The sequence below is a fragment of the Xiphophorus hellerii genome, chromosome 2, assembly GCF_003331165.1.
Source record: "Xiphophorus hellerii strain 12219 chromosome 2, Xiphophorus_hellerii-4.1, whole genome shotgun sequence".
Lineage (NCBI taxonomy): Eukaryota > Metazoa > Chordata > Actinopteri > Cyprinodontiformes > Poeciliidae > Xiphophorus > Xiphophorus hellerii.
The window spans coordinates 24849160-24868047 of record NC_045673.1 but is presented as its reverse complement, the minus strand read 5'-3'; the positions used below and the strand labels follow the sequence as shown (position 1 = coordinate 24868047).

At 43.6% G+C, this 18888-nt stretch overlaps 1 protein-coding gene across 3 annotated transcripts in view; it reads right to left on the bottom strand.

Annotated features, from left to right (window-relative positions):
• Window positions 1–13438: 13438 nt before the first annotated feature.
• The window catches only part of LOC116736960 (transcription factor SOX-6-like), a 154320-nt gene continuing 148870 nt past the window's right edge, over window positions 13439–18888 (bottom strand). For 2 of the 3 annotated variants that reach the window (XM_032589883.1, XM_032589863.1), the window contains exon 16: window positions 13439–17207. In XM_032589883.1, the coding sequence (XP_032445774.1) occupies window positions 16865–17207 (343 nt within the window). In that variant the 3' untranslated portion in view covers window positions 13439–16864. The remainder of the gene's footprint in view (window positions 17208–18888) is intronic. The other variant, XM_032589872.1, reaches the window with a different exon arrangement.

Sequence of the window (18888 nt, the reverse complement as noted above, 5' to 3'; positions counted from 1 at the left end):
CAAGAACTAGATTGATGCTACAATTATAGTCTTTTTTTTTTTCTATGTCAGAAAATGCTTATCATTATATCTAGTGCCAGAAAATTAGCCCTAAAACATTGTTTTTATTGTTATGCCGTTATGACTCGCTCTGCATTTAGAAAAAACTGGGCAGCAGAGCATGAACCGGCTTGAGTCGTGAGTCATTCGGATAAATCACAGCTGATTTATCCGAATGTCTAACATTCTCCATTTATTACAGAGAGCAACTTAGGGAGGATTCAAATATATTTATGCTAGGAAAAGTAATTAAAGAAAAAGTTAGCTAAAGTTGCAGAAATCTGTGTGTACTGCTTGCAAGTTACATTTTTTTTGTATTGTTTTCTTTCTCTGGTTTATGTTTTTGCTAGCAATACAATGTGATGCTAAAGTAACCAAACTGCGTTCTAAAAGTTGATCATCCCTGTTTAAATGTCTTGGTTTTATTATTTTGTTTCAAAACGTTTTCCTCCCGTAGCGTGATCTTTATTTAGAACGATACAATTTTAAAAATAAGCCTCTGGATTTTATTTTTTCTAAAGGGTAATTTGGTACCAGTCGCCTTCGGGAAGCTCCTGTCAACTTGTCACCTGGACTTGGTTATATTTGGTTAATGTACCTTCCAAACGTCCTCCACATCTTTCATATTGTGAGGACGTCTCTTGTCCGTAACTCTCGTCTGACGACTCAACAAATTTCACATTTTTATTTCACTTTCATGAAATCAGTAATTTGTCCATTTGGATCTGCGATTGGGTTCGCTGGTTGCATTCCATAATTTGACGTTTCGAACATCAATTTGCTGAACGGAAATACTTTTCGATAAAAGGTTTTGGTGCTAGGTTGAGGTTTTATTTCTTTATTTTTTGACCATATTCATATCGGCTAATTTCGCAAAACTGCAACGGAAACACTTTTTTTTCCGCACAAGTCACAGGACTAGACGTTGCCACTGGCGCAAACCACGGAGAAGAAGCTAACAGGAAGTGGTTGGAGGAGGATCGCGAGTAATTTTAATTACGTTTCTTATTTAATGGAAGCATGTTGGATTTTATGCGACATTGGAGGAATAAAGACAAAGATCACGTTTGTAATGGAAATGCAGCTACTGTGAACTTCATCTTCGCCTCTTCCACAGGAACTTGATTGTTTTGGGTTAAGATTAGTTTGCATTTACAATTGCTCATATGTTCATCCACAAGGAAAACATGAAGAAACCTCTGGTAGTCTTCAGACCGGGGTCATCTTCTCTCAAACTAACAGATATCGTGGTTAGATAACTACAAGTTAAACATAATAACATAAGTAAACATAAATGAGCAACGTGATTAATAGGCTCAACACAGCCCACTTAGAGTTTCTTCCTCTGTTAATTTATGGCCCCAAGAGCTTCAGAAATGAAAAGCTGTGTTTTTGCCTGTGTTTAAAAGAGGCTTCCAGTGATCAAAGGTGCTGCAGTCGTATCTCATGTGGTTGGTGTGGCCGCCGCAGCCACAGATCCTCCCCCAGGCAGAAATGACGGGGACACGTTCACAGGTGAAGCATGACCTTGTCTGCTACTAACGTTTTAGACACTTTATTTTTCCAGGAGTGGAAATGTTTACATTTAAGTAATGATTTAATTTACAGAGCACGACCTGACATTTATGGAGAAAGAGGTCATGCGCGTGATAAAGGGTACAAAACCTTGGAAAATTATACTAAAAACAAACCCGTGAAGCACTCTGGAGCGCCGTCCTAATAGAAAATGGAAACTTGAGTAACATAATCGAAAAATATGTAAACAGGAGTGGTTAAAACATATCTAACATATCTTTTTTTTATATATATCTTTAAACCATTTAAATGCAGAGCTGCACTTACTATTACTTATTTGTTAAATGTGGCAGTAATCAGAGTACATCATAAACTCTGTAAAACTCCATTCAGCTTATTTATGTAGCACCAAATCACAAAAAAGGTCAAAATACATTATAAGGCAAGCAGATCAAACTGACATATATTTAGCTAGTTCAGCCCCAGACAGATCAAATTCAAACTACTCCAGCTATCTATGATGCAGTGCAGTGAAGACCAGTTTAGTATACAAACTAGTCAAAATGGGGAAGCCTCAGCCAATCGGATTAAATTGCTAACATCGAGTATGCATGTGGTGAAAGTAGCTGCGTTTCCATTGCAGATGTGCGCAAAACTTCGTCAAGATTCCACGAAGGGTCGAAAAAAACAACAACACAATTTCTCAATTGGAATGTTTCCAGGAAGCACCAAGTCATCGCTCATCCTTCACATGGTCAGACTGACCTATCATCCCTGCAGCTGATTGGCCATTGAACCCCGATTCTGCTTCACGAAGACCTCTACGTACCATTCTTGAAATCTTGAGTCATTGTAGCCAGTGACTCCGCAGACAGATGCTGACTTCTGCATGCTTGTGTTCATGAGCTGTCCCCCAACAGACCTACACTCACCTCAATTAAGGCCACTGAGCAAAGTGAAGATGATTTTCTGAGGTTTAAAACAAGCATTGGAATGGGGATGATGGGGATTTCAGGGACCGTTTGTGGCATTGGAGTTGGTGCCAGAAAGGCTAGGTCTGAGTAAAAAACGGCTGATCTGCTGGGATTTTCACCACAGTCATCTCTAGTTTACAGTGAAGGGTCCAAAATATTGAAAATACCCAATCAGCTGCTGTTGGGCATCAAGAAGAAGACAAACAGTGTCTTGATGACCATTACAATCAAGAATACAATCTCTGGATACACGACAGGCCAAACCCTGAAGTAGACGGGCTACAGCAGCAGAATACGTCACTGGTTGCTATTAGCAGTCGGAAGCAAATTAGGAAAAACGTAATCCGTCTGAGTCTGGGTTTCAGCTGCAGTATTCTGATGACAGGGTAAGAATTTGACAGAAAACACACCAAAGCATGGATCCGTCCTGCTTTGTATCAGCAGTTTAGGGTGGTGGTAGTGGTGTAAAGGTGTAGGGGGGTTTTCTTAGCACCCTTTGGCCCAGTTATGCCTGAAACTTTCAAAACCTCCAGGACTACAATATGATCAGAGGAAGCTGAGTCATAGCTGCTGAGTGTTGACTAGTGAACAGTTCCTTCGAACGGTGGGAATCGCTCCAGCTAGTCAGAACTGTTTCTTGGGTTTTTTAAATGACTTTACTTGGTAATGGACGATGCTCCGCTTTCAGGTCAGCAGCTATTGTTATTTTTATTTAATTCAAAAAATTTGAATAAATAAATACAATTATGGATTAATTATTTTTGTCAGGATCTGTGTTTTCTGTGTTCATTTAGAGTTTTTTGTGTCCTTGCGTCTCTTCGTTGTCCTGTCCTTCCCTTGATTGTTCCCAGGTGTGTCTCGTCTCTGTGATTACCCTCCCGTGTATTTAACTCCACCTGTGTTCCTTGTTCCTCGTCGGGTCCTCGTCAATGTCCAGTCTAGTCGTCGTCAATGTTAGCTTCTGTGTCGTCAGTGTTTCCTCGTGCCTGCTGTTTGTTGTTTGGACAAGTTATTTTCATTAAATCCTCATATTTTTCATCATTCCTGGGTCCGCTGCCTCTGCCTCACCACCTCACCCGCACCACTTCTTGACAGAAGGACCCGACCATACCGATCGGTGAGGCTGCTATAATGGACCCAGCTGGAGCGAGGTTCCGACCAAAGGAGCAGAGCGGAATGAGGCGGAGATCCGGCAGGGAGGAGAGGGAGCTAGTGGAAGCCCTCGCCGACTTGCAGCGGGAGCTTTTCCGGGGGACAAGACTGGTGTTGGCACCCCCCGGATACGGCCCCCGTCGATACCTCCGTCCGGGAAGCCAGCGACCTGAGCCGCCGGTGGAGCCGGCCCCTCGTCGCTTTCCGGAGCCGCCACCTCCGCTGTCTGCCCGGAGACAGCGACGTGAGCCGCCGGCAGACCCGGCCCCTCGTCGCTTTCCGGAGCCAGCACCTCCGCTGTCTGCCCGGAGACAGCGACGTGAGCCGCCGGCAGACCCGGCCCCTCGTCGCTTTCCGGAGCCAGCACCTCCGCTGTCTGCCCGGAGACAGCGACGTGAGCCGCCGGCAGACCCGGCCCCTCGTCGCTTTCCGGAGCCGCCACCTCCACGGTCAGCCCGGAGACAGCGACGTGAGCCGCCGGTGGACCCGGCCCCTCGTCGCCTTCCGGAGCTGTCACCTCCGCTGCCGGTTCCCAGGCTTCGCTGCGGCTCGCCCCCGCAGCCGGTTCCCAGGCTTCGCTGCGGCTCGCCCCCGCAGCCGTTTCCAAGGCTTCGCTGCGGCTCGCCCCCGCAGCCGTTTCCAAGGCTTCGCTGCGGCTCGCCCCCGCAGCCGGCCCCGAGGCTCCGCTCCGGCTCGCCCCCGCAACCGGCCCCGAGGCTCCGCTCCGGCTCGCCCCCGCAACCGGCCCCGAGGCTCCGCTCCGGCTCGCCCCCGCAACCGGCCCCGAGGCTCCGCTCCGGCTCACCTCCAGCCGGCGCACCCGAGGCCGAATCAGCCGGCGTTCCAGCCGGCGCACCCGAGGCCGAATCAGCCGGCGTTCCAGCCGGCGCACCCGAGGCCGAATCAGCCGGCGTTCCAGCCGGCGCACCTTCCGAGACTCCCAGTGTTCCTTCCGAGACCCAGACCCCCAGCGTTCCTTCCGAGACTCCCTGCGTTCCGACTCAGACTCCCTGCGTTCCTCCAGAGACTCCCTGCGTTCCTCCAGAGACTCCCTGCGTTCCTCCAGAGACTCCCTCCGTTCCGACTCTGACTCCCTGTGTTCCGACTCTGACTCCCTGCGTTCCTCCAGAGACTCCCTGCGTTCCGACCCTGACCTTCTGCGTTCCTCCTGAGACCGAGACCCCCAGTGTTCCTCCTGAGACCGAGACCCCCAGTGTTCCTCCTGAGACCGAGACCCCCAGTGTTCCTCCTGAGACCCTGACCCTCTGCGTTCCTTCCGAGACCCCGACTCCCGAGACCCTCTACGTTCCCTCCGAGACACCGACTCCCGAGACCCTCTATGTTCCTTCCGAGACCCCGACGACCAAGACCCCCTGCGTTCCTTATAAGACTCCCAGTGTTCCGACTCAGACTCCCGGCGTTCCCACTGAGACCCCCTGTGCTCCACCAGAGACCCTGCCTCGGGGGGCTCGTCATCGCCGTCTGAGGGCGGCCCCCGGGACTCCCCATTGCCACCTCCTGCGCCGCGGACGGCCGCTGGACCGCCTCCGAGGTTCCCGCCTCCAGCGCCGCGGACGGCCGCTGGACCGCCTCCTGGGGTCCCGCCTCCGAGGTTCCCGCCTCCAGCGCCGCGGACGGCCGCCGGACCGCCTCCGTGGTTCCCGCCTCCGGGGTTCCCGCCTCCAGCGCCGCGGACGGCCGCCGGACCGCCTCCGGGGTTCCCGCCTCCAGCGCCGCGGACGGCCGCCGGACCGCCTCCGGGGTTCCCGCCTCCAGCGCTGCGGACGGCCGCCGGACCGCCTCCGTGGTTCCCGCCGCCGCGGACGACCGCCAGACCACCTCCGTGGTTCCCGCCTCCTTTGCCTCCGCCCACCCTGTGGGTAGTTTTTTGTTGTTTTTGGACTCTTGGCCCTCCCTGTGTTTCCGCCCGCAATGGTGGGTTGTTTTTTGTTTTTTCTGGACTCTGGCCCCCCATCCGGCGCCCCTCCGCCCACCCTTGTTGTGGTTTTTTTTTTTGGGCGTCTGGTAGCCGCCCTTGAGGGGGGGGTACTGTCAGGATCTGTGTTTTCTGTGTTCATTTAGAGTTTTTTGTGTCCTTGCGTCTCTTCGTTGTCCTGTCCTTCCCTTGATTGTTCCCAGGTGTGTCTCGTCTCTGTGATTACCCTCCCGTGTATTTAACTCCACCTGTGTTCCTTGTTCCTCGTCGGGTCCTCGTCAATGTCCAGTCTAGTCGTCGTCAATGTTAGCTTCTGTGTCGTCAGTGTTTCCTCGTGCCTGCTGTTTGTTGTTTGGACAAGTTATTTTCATTAAATCCTCATATTTTTCATCATTCCTGGGTCCGCTGCCTCTGCCTCACCACCTCACCCGCACCACTTCTTGACAATTTTTAACAATGCAGAAAAGGATTTTTTTTGTTGTTTGTATTAAAAGCAACTCAAGCCTATTTTCCTTTAATTGTGCTTCTAAATCACAAATAGCCTTAAATGTTATTAATGCACAAAACACTTGAGAACAACTTCTTTTTTTTATTATTTCTTTGAGTTTGACATTATAGGAAAGCTTAGAATCTGTAAATAACTCAAAATGCCAAAGTAGACCAGTTCATGGCTTTCTCGTTTTTTTTAGAATGAACAAAGAAAACAACAATATGTGAGTTAAGAGACCGATATTTTCATTTCGGCATGCATCACACACACACATATATATATACATATACAGTATATATATATATACTGTATATGTGTGTGTGTGTGTGTGTTATCGCGATGCCGGGGCAGTCTCAGGGTAGGTGGTCCGTGACCGTTAAACGGGTTAAGTGGTCCTCAGCCTGAAGACGTTTGAGTAACGCTGACCCGTTGGCTTTCTGGTTGGTCTTTGAGGAAATACCGTCTTCATGTTTTAGCTGAACAACAATTCATTTCCGTGTAAAGCAAAACGAAGCACGCGCCACTTTCCAACGCGAACGTGACGCACTCAGACACGCCGGCCACTCCTTCTTCCGGGCTGGACTGTTTCTTCTCGTCTTCCGTCTCTGAACGAAGCACAAAGGGGGAATGGGCATTGTTGAATTCTTAGAAAGAATTATGATGGGTCAAATGAAGCGACGACCGGCAACAAAGACGTTCTTTACCCTCTCATGGTCACGCACAGTTTCCACTCATCAAGGCTGCCGCCGTGTCTTTGAGTCAAACAATCCGGCTGCTTTTCATCCTGGCATTTTTCGTTTAACATATAATATTTAATTAGCAGGACTAATGCGCTTACAAAGACCCAAGGACTTTGCCTCAAAAAAAGAGAAAATTGTCCTTTGTCCGTTGCCTATTTTGTCGAGAAAGTGCTGTAGATTTTTTTTTTTTTCCATTTCTAATTGCGTTATAAAATAAGTATATGCCTCTATGCAGCGCTTCAAAGACAAGGAAACCCAGAAAATGTCAAAGCAATTTCCTTCATTTTTCTTTCTTTTTTTTTTCCCCAACACAATCTTTCTTTTATTCAGGTAATTTTGATGAGCTGTTTGAATATTGTTGAATAGCTCCCCAAGGATGCTGACCCTTTGGTATGTGAATAAAACCTGTTGCAGGTTTGCCATTGTCCGCTCGGTAAAAATGAAAACACCAACATATATTAAAGGTAGGTGTTTGCTTTATGTAAAGACAAATTTTGATTTTCATGCCTGTAACAAAAAAGAAATATTACAATTATTACCAGAAAGGTTTTTGTGAAACAAGCTAAAATGATTTTCTTAATCACTTCATGTTTGACAAACCCAGTAGTGCGGCTAGAACCTGATTTAATGTGTTTTTCCTCATTAATTTGCAGATTGTTCTACATTTATCTGTAGATCAATGTGTAGATTGATGTGCAAAGAAAAACTCTTCCCAAAATCAACAAACTTGCAGAGAAACCCGAGCATGCTCTACAACAACAGCGTCTTCAGTCAGAGGTTCATTCGGAGTTGCCGTGATGCAGACCTCTACAGGAGATCCTTCAGCACAACCTACGACTATTTGAAGAAACTTCGATGATACGAATCACAACAACATTTAGCAATTTCAAATCGAGTATTTAAAAATTTGAATTTGACCTGAATTTGAAATTAAGTCAAATATTACAGGGGAATAAAATCTGGCAACACGTATGTTTTTCTTCTATTTCCATACGACCTGGAAGATCATTTAAATCCCTGACATGTTAAAAGTGATGCTCATTCAGTGACTGTCACTTTCTTACTTTTAGATCAGTTTCCAGAATCTCTTGCATTTTCTCCAATAAATCATAAAAGCAACATTTATCACTTTTGAATTTTCTATATCCTATCCTGTCTATATCCTTTGAGGGGCCAGTATAATGTGTTTTCTAGCTTCATAGAATCATTTTAAAAAACAAACGTCCAGTAACTGTTACCTTCAATTGTTATAAAATTAGTATATATGTATGTATGTATATATATATATATATATATACATATATATATATATGTATATATATATATACATACATACATATATACACAATATGTACGCATATTATTATAAAATATGATTTAAGAGAGATTTGATTTGGTAATATGGTGCCTTGAAATTGGGCCTCTGTCTCTTTAAGAAACTTCTGCTCTTTCTGAAACTCCGCCTTCAGGAAGAAATCACAACATTGGTCCTTTGAAAAGGTTTTTAACATTATTAAAGAGTTTCACTGAGATTTAGCTCTTACAATACTGTGCAGTCCCACATTGTTGTGGAACTGCTGATTGCTGCTGGCTAGTCTGAAGGAGCTGAGTGGGGGAGTAGTGGGGTGGAAGCTTGGAAAGTTGTAGCTCCAAGGAGGAGCTTTGTCCTCAAAGGCGGAGCTAGGTCCACCCAGGCATTTTGCACAGTTGAATGGTTGCCATAGAGATTAAATTATTTCTCAAACAGGCATTAAAGAATCAAAGCAACAATGAGGGGATAAAATTAGAACATGGTGTATGGCTCAAAACAGTAGATTTTACATAATACTGCCCCTTTAATCCATGGGCAGCGTGAGCGCTCACCTGCTTGGCTTCATGTTTCTCGCATCAAATAAAACACGAGTGACGTAACGGTGACAACAATGGCATTGATGGCACCATGCTGCAGTGTGGCTGAAGTACAGAGTGATGGAGGATTCTGGCCAACTTTTTACCTTCACTGTCAGCCGAACAGAAACAAAGTGCGAGGCCAATTAAACTCATCTGGACTGACGAGCATTTGAATGCTGAAGCACCACAAACCCAAAGTAGTCAGCACCATGGCCGCTCCGCTTTGATGCCTCCCTGAAGAGGCCCCTTCAACACATCTGAAGAAGAGGGGAATGAAGGGAGCCGTCTTTTGTGTTTACAATTTACAATTCTCTTGATCTGCACGGCTGATTGCTAAGGAGAGGTAAACGAAGAGAGAAAAGAAAGGCTGTGGTTCCCCCTCGCTCTTCAGTGTGGATTTTAAGAATCAAAACGTGGGTTTTTGCCTCGAGGTCCCCGTCCAGCCGGCTTTCATGAAGAAAGGTGTCATTATACCTCATCATCCCCACACATGGCAGAGCCACGAGAAAGGAAGGTAAATTCAAAGTGTGTATAATCACTGAGCTGAAAGAAACATTCACCATCACAGCCTGGCTAGGTAATTATTGTGATTATTAATATTTGCCCCCTCTTTTTCAATGTCAGAGCTCCTCAAAGATTATCAGGGAGATTTCTGAAAACTCAACTGATTCACAATAATGGAGAAACCTCTACATGTTGGAAACTGGAAAGAATTACTTCAACATTTGTTATATTTTCACCTGGAACGGTTTGCCTTCACACTGCACTCTGTCAAACACACGGAACTAATAGAAAAGCCTGTTCCCACTTTCGCCTGTGGGGGCGCTGCACCCAGAACCACTGAAGGAAACGAAAACTTCAGAAGACATAAGCGTAACTTCCTCCTTCGCAAAAGTGGCGTCAGATTTTAGCGGCTGCAGGATTTTTTTCAAGTCTCTGGTAAAAGACGAGTCGTTTCTTAGACTTTTGTTTGCATTTACCCAGAATGGACCTTACCACAGGGGCCGCTTTTCATTGGCTGATGCCCATTCTACGTGGTCACATGAGTGGCCGTCTCACAAACACACTTAGCTTCCCGTTAGCTAAGTACAGCATAATGGCAGAACTGATACAACTTCTACACCTTGAAGCCTGTCTGCTACACAGTCTTACGTTAACTAAACAGATCAATATGCAATGTGTCTGTATCTGACATACACTAAAGATTTTATTTTAGCAGAAAAGGCTTTGGACTAAACTGTTACTCATGTTAGCCACGCTAGCACCAAGTACAGTGTATCAGGCCTTGGCACACTCAAACATCTGCCAACAAACCACAGGAATCACCCAGTGGTTTCAAAAGTAGCCTAAATAACGATGAATGCCCGACTTACCCAGCCTTGCAAGAACAAAAGGCATCAGTGATCTTGTCCACAGCTATATTGATGCAGAGGGTGTGTGGATCTGCCGTTTTCCTCATCGAGCGAAAGCATTTTGCTGTGACGTGCTCAATGTTGGAGGCATCGCGTGGCTCAAACACCTTTATCTCATCCAAAAAAGATGACATGAACGACTTAGTTTAGAAATGATGCACTAATCGAGTCAGAAATACACTGCAGAGAATCAGTCGATGTGGAAGACGCCATGTTAACATAGAAACAACGCGCCGCGAGGCTTTGTTTGAGAGACTTGCGGCCACCAGGTCGATTGTGGGCGGAGCTTGGTAAGGTCCATGCCCTGCGCTGTAGTCCGCTTCCTACCTTTGGAGCCTTTTCCGGTCCACTTGGATCCACATACGCATTCGAACCGCACCAGAGTTCACTTCACCCAAACCGAGACCCAAGTTTGGAAGCGGACCAGAGGCGAGTCACGCGTCCCCAAACGAACCGGAGTTCGATTAAAGCGGACTGACCAGAGCTGGTTTGGATGCAGCCTGAGGTGTTATAAAAGAGCTGCACTCTTTTTTTCCTTAAAGCAGGTTAAATATAGCACAGATGCACCCAGACTCGCACTAGTCAGGTGTGAGTTGAAGAAACCAGGGTGCAAAAGGCAACATGGGAACACAAGCAGGTTTCCAGCTAGAAATAGCATCCCAGTGACTGTTTTCCAAGGTAAGCCCACTATAACTCCCTTTCCTTTAGTCTAATGTTCCTCTTTCACTGACCAGAAACACGCAACATTTTTTTTTTAGCAAGTTCGTTAAATCTTTATACGTACTTTGAGTGTTTTACGTCCCAAACCAAACTAAGAATTGGGTAAAAATAAACTGCGTGAACCTTTCTTTGTTTCTGTGTTGCCGGTTTTTACACCCAGGCAGAACATAGACAAACCCCAGTGTTGAATATTATAAACCATGTTTTCCTTTTTTCCCCCTTTTTTTGTTAGCTCATTGCCCCCCCCCCCCCCCTTATTAACATAATCAGTCACAGACGACGGATATACAGAGGCTTTAAAAAGTTCAAAACCAGTTAAATTGACCCTTAAGCCATTCCTATGGGTTAAACTTCTTTTAACAACATGCCAAACAAAGTGCTCTAGTGACCAGACTGTTCAGTATGGTGCTGATTTCCATTTCAGCCACTTCACACTTGGCTCCAGTGGAGAGCTGGAGATCACGGTCCGATGGAGCCAACAAAACCACATCATCTGCAGAAAAAGGGAGAAAAAGAAAGTGGCCCGAACCGGAGGCCACTAAAACGGATCCCCCTCCACACTTTTGCTGCGCCTCAAAATTCTGTCCGTAAATATCATGAACAGAATCGGCGACAAAGGGACGACCTTTGGCAGAGTCCAACTCTCAGCAGAACCGGGTCCGACTCACTGCTGGCAGAGTGGAGCCGGGAGCTTCAGACTGATCACCACGGTGACCGTTTGATAAATGAAACAAAAGGTTTTCACTTAAACCGGATGCTGCAAATAACCAATTAGAGGAACAATAACGGGGGAAAAAACTTGCTCAAAACACTTCATGGTTTAATTTCCTGTTTCAAAATAAAAGATTTCCCCGCTAGTTTTTTTTTTAGCACTAATTCACAATAAAAGTTATCCCAGCTTTAAAAACAAAAACGTTCTTTCAATTATGGCTTGTGTAGTGCAAGACATTTTTGCTATAAATTGTTCAGAAAAAGTGTTGAAAATGGCAAAATTATATGTAAAAATACTTTAAAAAGAAGAGCATTTTGTTTGGGTTTATTTAAAATGCCCCATCAATAAGATCATGAACTATCGATTAGTATTACTGCGAAGGTTCCACGTGGAAGAAAATGGAAAATTTCTGATCTCTGGTCAAAAAACAAATAAAATATATCAACCTAAAACATCAACAACTCCTGCCCTGAATTTTAAATATCAGCCACAGAAAACCCTGCATGTGGCAACATCAGACAAAATATGGACAATTGTGCATGTCTATGTTTTTTTGTTTTTTTTTAAAGAAACAGGTACCTTCAGTTTAGGTTTAAAAAAAAAATACATAACGCGTTATTTTATTTTTTTGTTGTTAAAGCTGGGAACATGTCACTGAAGAGTCAACCATTTCTCACAAGATCTTTATGTTTTCTAACTTATTGCTGTGAACAGTAAACAGTTCTGTGGTTCTCAGCACTATGGCAACTTTTATTATTTTAACTTTGCCATAAATCAAAGAAAAGGACCATGGAGATGAAACAAAAATTAGACACAGCTTGACATTGTTAAGCATTTAAAAATGTTTGTGTGTTTTATACTATTGACCTTCTTATGGAATTTTTTTTTTTTTATTGGAAATTACTTAGTTTTTCCAACTTCTTTCACTTTATTTTGAAAACAGTTTATAGTTTTTTTTTCCTGTTTATCCGATTCGACGATGCAAAGACAATAAAACCACGCGTCCGTTTTGTTTCTCACCAGGACTTTTAATAACTCAGCTGATTTAAAGTGACTTTCTTTTTAGTAAAATAAAAACATTTTTTTTTGCCCGTAAAGTTAATAAAGTTGGAACAAGAACAGGCGTAGGTTTCCGTGACGATGCCTGTGCTGCAAAGTTTATCATGTTACAAACTACATTGTCAAGTATTGAGGTGTTTAAACCTTTCCATCAACACACGCACACACACCCACACACACCCACGCACACACCCCATCTGTCAACTTGCAAAAAGTTTAAGAAAATGAAAAGGAAATGTAAATTATGATGACTTTGTTAATGAGATGAACATGGCAACGGTACAAGAATGATTTCAAACACTCCTCCCAACTCAGTTATGGCACACACACACACACACCCAACCTTATACAAAGGAGTGCGACAAACTTGTCGGCGCCCCTCGAAGGGTGACGCTGCAGTTGATTTGGGAATTACAATTAGATTTATTATGTGGTCGCATGTGGCTGAGTTCTCCGTTTGTGTCGCTGGATTGGCTGCAGCGAGCGCCGGCGCCGTGGCGTTTACACCGCAGCTCAGTCAGAGTGTGTAGCGTTACCTCACTCGCACACACACACAGCGGAACAATAGGCCACATTTACTGTAATGGGCCACCAAAAATATAAAGACTGAGGGGAACAGTCAGGCTTTGGGAACAGAAAGCCTTGTGTTGGAAATTATTAGATCCTTGGAAGAAGAAAAAAAAAAAAGCGAGCTCCATTTAGCGCAATGGAAATAGAAATTTGTAAAGAACTACCTGTCCCACTGCTTTCACACACACACACACACATACACACAGCAAATAACACTTCAACGTTAATCTGAAGTCTTTTCTTTTTTTATTCATATATATTTTTTTTTCAGATTGTCTCTCTCACCAAGTTGTACTGACACTTTTTAGAGCCAAAGCAGGCTAATAAATACAATGAAATGTTAAAACGCACAATTGAAATTTCAAATACAATACTCATCACAAAAAAAAAAAAAAAAGAAGAAAAAAACAAAAATAAAAATGTGTGTGACCGTGAAAACGCGTGCTCTGCCTCCGCAGGTCACGACTAACAAGAGCATGAGGTTACTTTTTTTCTTTCTTGTTTTTCAAAAGAGATCGGAGGCGGCGTGGCCCGTTCAGAGCTGCGAGAAACAAAGTTCGCTTAAATAAATGAAACAATAATAATCATTTTTAAAAATGCAATGAAAGAAATGGCAATTTTAATGGAGCCTGGCAACACCGAGGCCCCCCTCAAAAAAAATCTGATTTTATTTGACTAATTTGTAATGTTTTAAATCAAACAATAACTTCACATTAGTCAATAAAAAATTAAAAAAAACAGGAAAAGTACATCAGAATTAATATCCAGTGCTTAATATGTGAATGATGCTAACAGAAATGTAACAGGAGCTAAAGACAAAGTTCAGTCCTAATAAATACAGATGGAAATAGTTGTAAGGAGAAATTTTGTCATGAAGCAGAAAGTTAAAAAAATGTTTAAAAAGCACCCAGGGTACCAGATTTTTTAAATAATAAAAAAAAAAAAGATTTGACATATGAGTGAGCACAAATATTTTCCCCCTCAGCATCGTTATGCATCAAATGGTGAAGCTCTGTCCAGCTAATTTTGAACTATGCGAAAATGCAACAGGTCATCTTTTTAAAATAACCGACCTGTTTAGTTTTGCCTTTAAATGTGTGAGTTTTCAGATCATTTCACATTATTCTAAGAGGACGATTATAGTAAACAAGCTAGGAGACATTTTAGGACAAATCGAAAACACAAAATCCACAAGAATCACATCTCTGAAACGGCTCTCCCACCTTTTGTCTGAATCTGAGTAAGAAGAGCTTCAAACATCCTTTCAGGACTCAGCAATTCTTAAAGGGGCAGGTCATGATTTTTGAAGTGAGGTTCTGTTGAAAGGCGACCCAAAAATGTTTTGGATAAATCCAGATTAGTTGAACCAGAAAGTTGAAGCTAAAGTCTAGTCCGAGAGGAGACTGAAAAATATAAACTTTTGCTGTCTTAAAACAAAAACAATCTTAAAAACAGTTCATGTCAATTTACAGATAAACTAAACTGTAATTACGTTTCCACTGGATGCATATTTACAGTGATTACTTGAAGCTAGAAAGTGGAGGGAAGAACAATATTCGTTTCCTAAGAGAAACGTATAACGCACGAGTGTGGTCACAGAAACTAACTCATTGAAAACTATATTTAATGTTAACATTTTTGTAAAATAGCTCTCACTCAAACTGCTAAAATACCTTTAATTTTTCGGAGTATGAATATCACATCAGACAGCGACTTTGAGCAGGACCATTTCACATGTTCCACTCTTTCTATACGTTTCACACAGGAAGATAATCAGTAGCGCACGACCTCCGACCTCTTTTTTTCCCCCATTTAAACATCCGTCATCTACTTTCTTAAAAGAAACTAAACAGTGCAGTTTATGATAGAGATGCACCTTGATGCAGATTTTCTTTTTTTATTATTATTTATAAACGTTTAGACGTATAATTAGATTTTTTAAAAATTAGATAATATTGTAATGTATAGTCTCAAGATAATTGTAAGTCAGCTACTAAAATCCTTATGGATGCATTTATAGCGCAGTAGTTTGTAAAATAACATTTGGCTACATTGTAAGAAGTTTTGAGACCTGACTTAAAACCGTAAGAGCCCGTTTTATGTTCGGCCCTCGGACAAGCTAGCACGTTCTGCCTCAAACTCCAACTAATCTGGATTTACAGTAAATAAGAGTCACGTAATTCAGGTAAAATGTCAAGTGTTCCCAAGCATTTACCAAAACATCACTTCAGAAATGATTAATTTAAGGTGTAAAAAATAAATACATTTTTTAAAAAAAGCTAAAAAGTACCTCTGTCGTTAGCCTGATTTAAAGGGCCGGTCATAAGTGCTGATGCAGCACTACGCTAAGCTTCGAGCGAACTGCTTTGGCGTGAAGGAACTAAGAGCAACGTGGTTCGTGAAAGCACCAGTGCAGCTGGAAATAAAATGAGCTACTCTGCTACGATGTGTCTGGAAGTGAAGCGGCTTCCACACGATGCGATGCGTTCGTGTGACTCGGGGGGAGAAAGCGTGACGAAGACGTGTCCTCCCTGAGCTCCGACTGCGACTGGATCAGGAGGGGAACCAGCATTGTACTTAAAAACAAACAAACAAAAAAGAAAAAAACAATCTATCACACCAGATAGAAAAAACGTGATTGTATAAGACTTTTTTTTTCTTCGTTTTTTTTTTTGCAGCATTGGAAATTAAGACTACAACATCCCGGGACAATGTGAATGTTTGGCACATCTGAAGAAAACTGTACAATGTATGGGTTTTTCCTTCCTTAATAATAATAATAATAATAAAAATAATAATAATAAGGGATTTAACTCCCTATATTTCAATGACAGTCTGAAAAATCCTATCTATGGAACAGATTAAAGTCCTACTTTTATGGAAACAAAGAAAAAAAAAACGACATTCACAAGCTGGCACGTCATACCTGAGCTGGGATATTTCTTAAAAAAAAAAAAACTAACAGTAACGCAATATAAGCAGTTTGTAAGGGGGCGGGGGAAAGGCTTAGCACTATGTTGAAAGTAAGGTAAGACTAAGAAGGTAACACAAATCAGAATTTATATGAAAAACTTTAGAAATTTCAAGTTCCGACAGTCCAGAGTTTGTCCAGGCAGTGAGGCCTGTCAGAGATCGATGGAACAGAAAACCAAACGGGGTCACGAAAAGTCAAATACGTCATAATAGTCAAACTAACACACTCTTTTACACATTTAAGACCAAATAGCTGTCAAAGAGCATTTTGTGATGTGTGAAAAAAAACAAAACATGCATGCTCTCTACAAACCACACCGCGTTGTGATGCGTTTGCTGCTCATTTGTTCATTGTCTCGCTCTCTCTCTCCTCTTGCTCCTTTAACGATTGTCGGAGTGTAGGAAACTGCAGCTCCATGTCAGCTCAAAGTCTGAATGATTGTTGAGGTCGTGTTCGTGGGACACCTTCTCCCTCCTCGGCCCCTTTCTCTTCAACGGGGCGCCTGTCAAGACACTGTTCTACAAGTCTTCCAGCTCTTGCCTGGGCATGCTCGGTGAAAAGTCTTCCCGGATGGTCTCCGCCATGAACTTTGTTCTCAGAGTTCGTGTCTCTGGACGTAAAGGGAGTCGTGGTTTATTGTCACGTTTTTGTTTTACTCGTCCCCCCGCCCCCAGATCGTGGTCAGTTGGCGCTGACCACTTCCCGCGTCTCGTGCTCGCTGCTATAGTCCGATTTGGGCTCGTCCTCAAAGTCCTCGTACATGTCCATGTCGTCGTCTCCGTTTGCGGGGTCACCGGGGAGATCCATGGCGCCGACGCCCGTACCGTTGCTGCCTCCGCCGGGCTCGGACTTCGCCCCGTACGTGCTCTGGATGACGGGGATGTTCGGCTCGGGGCTGGCTGACGTGCTCGAGCAGTCCGAGGTCAGGTGCGGGGAGGGCGTCGCCGTTGTCGCCATGGTGATAGCGCCAGGGTAAACTCCAACGCCTCCTGAGCTGTTGCCCAGAGAAATCTGGGGTTGAGGCCTGAGGTTTGAAAAAATGAAAATAAAGGGAGAGAAAGACAACCCATGTTAAATTCTAGCGAACTACAACGCACAACTTCAAGCACATACAGTATCTCCCCATTGTGGATTCTACGTGACATTTAAATAAAAATCTGTATGCAAATGCATTCCAGGTCAAAAACACATACATCCTATTTCAGGTCAAAACTAGCATCTTTACAGAGTTCTTGAATCATTTCTATTAAACAGAATCAGATTCACTCAATGGCTTCACGAAGTTCACTTCTGGAAGGTTCCCCACTGTAAACTAATGAACTAAACTCGTTTATAATTGCCGTAGCGACCTTTCACAGATAGTCAGACAGAGACATTTACTCCTCTAGGGCCAGCTGTCTTTCCTACTTAGCCTTTTGCTAACAAACAGCCCTTCCTACAGTACAACTCGTCAGCCTTTATCAACGTAAGTCACCATTTGAGATATAAATTGTTTTCGAATGTTAAAATTACACCCTAAAAGTGAAAGAGAATATGTGTTTTTCCTTTCATTTCTTTAGGTTTTTTTGTGCTTGTTTTGCTGTAACTGTAAGCGCAAGTACAGCCTGGCCACTCACAGATTTTGGCTACATCAGCATGCTAAAAATGGACTGGAACAATATACATTTGGGGAGTTATAACAAAGAGAAAATGTAATTTGTCTGCACTGAAGAACTGAATAACTAGAGCTATTTTATTTAATTGTATCTTTTGTTCCATGTGTTGGTACATAAAAGCTGAAGCCAGCATGCTAACAGGCTAGCCAAACAGAACACAGTTGCTGCTCTAACATTTCCTAACATTTTGGCAGGGCTCTTGCTAACCTCTCTGGGGTACCATGTATTCTCGTAAACTGAATGCAAATCACAGTCAATTATGACAGGAGAAGGTGAGTTTAGTATTCTTTAGAAAGAGTCATTCAAAACCCAGATGGATATAAAACTTTAACATGAAGAAGTTAATGGTAGTTTTAGAAGAAATTGGGATGTTTTTCTAAAAATTCTTGAATGTGAACCTGCTGTTGGGATTAAAAGAAAAGAAAAACACACTTGAGTGTGAAGCTTGTCTTCTGGACCAGTGTGCCGCTAGCACGGACCGCTACCTGTTAGTGGAAGGATGAGCTAGTTAGCCTGCAGGCATACAAATGGGATGAGGGTAAACATTGTTTAAACAGGCCCCCAAACGCACCACATGAAGCGGGAAAATCGTTTCTCACCCAACATGCCTTTGCCCGCCCTCGTTGCCACATTAAGACGCCGCTGGTTTAGCTGTGTGGACTGTGCCATGAATTAGCGACGCGGCTCTAACTGAAAGTCCAGGCCTTGGTAGAGCCTGAGCGTTTTTTCATATACATTACTTGACCACACACACAGAAAATGTGGCACTCAGCCTGTGACGTCTGCCCCGCTCTCTTTCCCCTCTCAAACATCTGCTTACATTTCATATTCCACTCTGTCTGTCTGTCTCTGGTTTCGCTGCCCGCAAGCACCCGCCATTGTCCTGATTTAATAAATGACAAGCTATTAAAAATCGCTCCCGATTAAAGCCGCGGCCTCTGGTAGATCCATCTCAAGCTCAGACCACTCAGATGGCTTTAAACACGTCCGCGACTGGTTCCCATTAAAGACAATGCCACTGTTCCCCCTCCTACCCCCCTACCTTCCTGG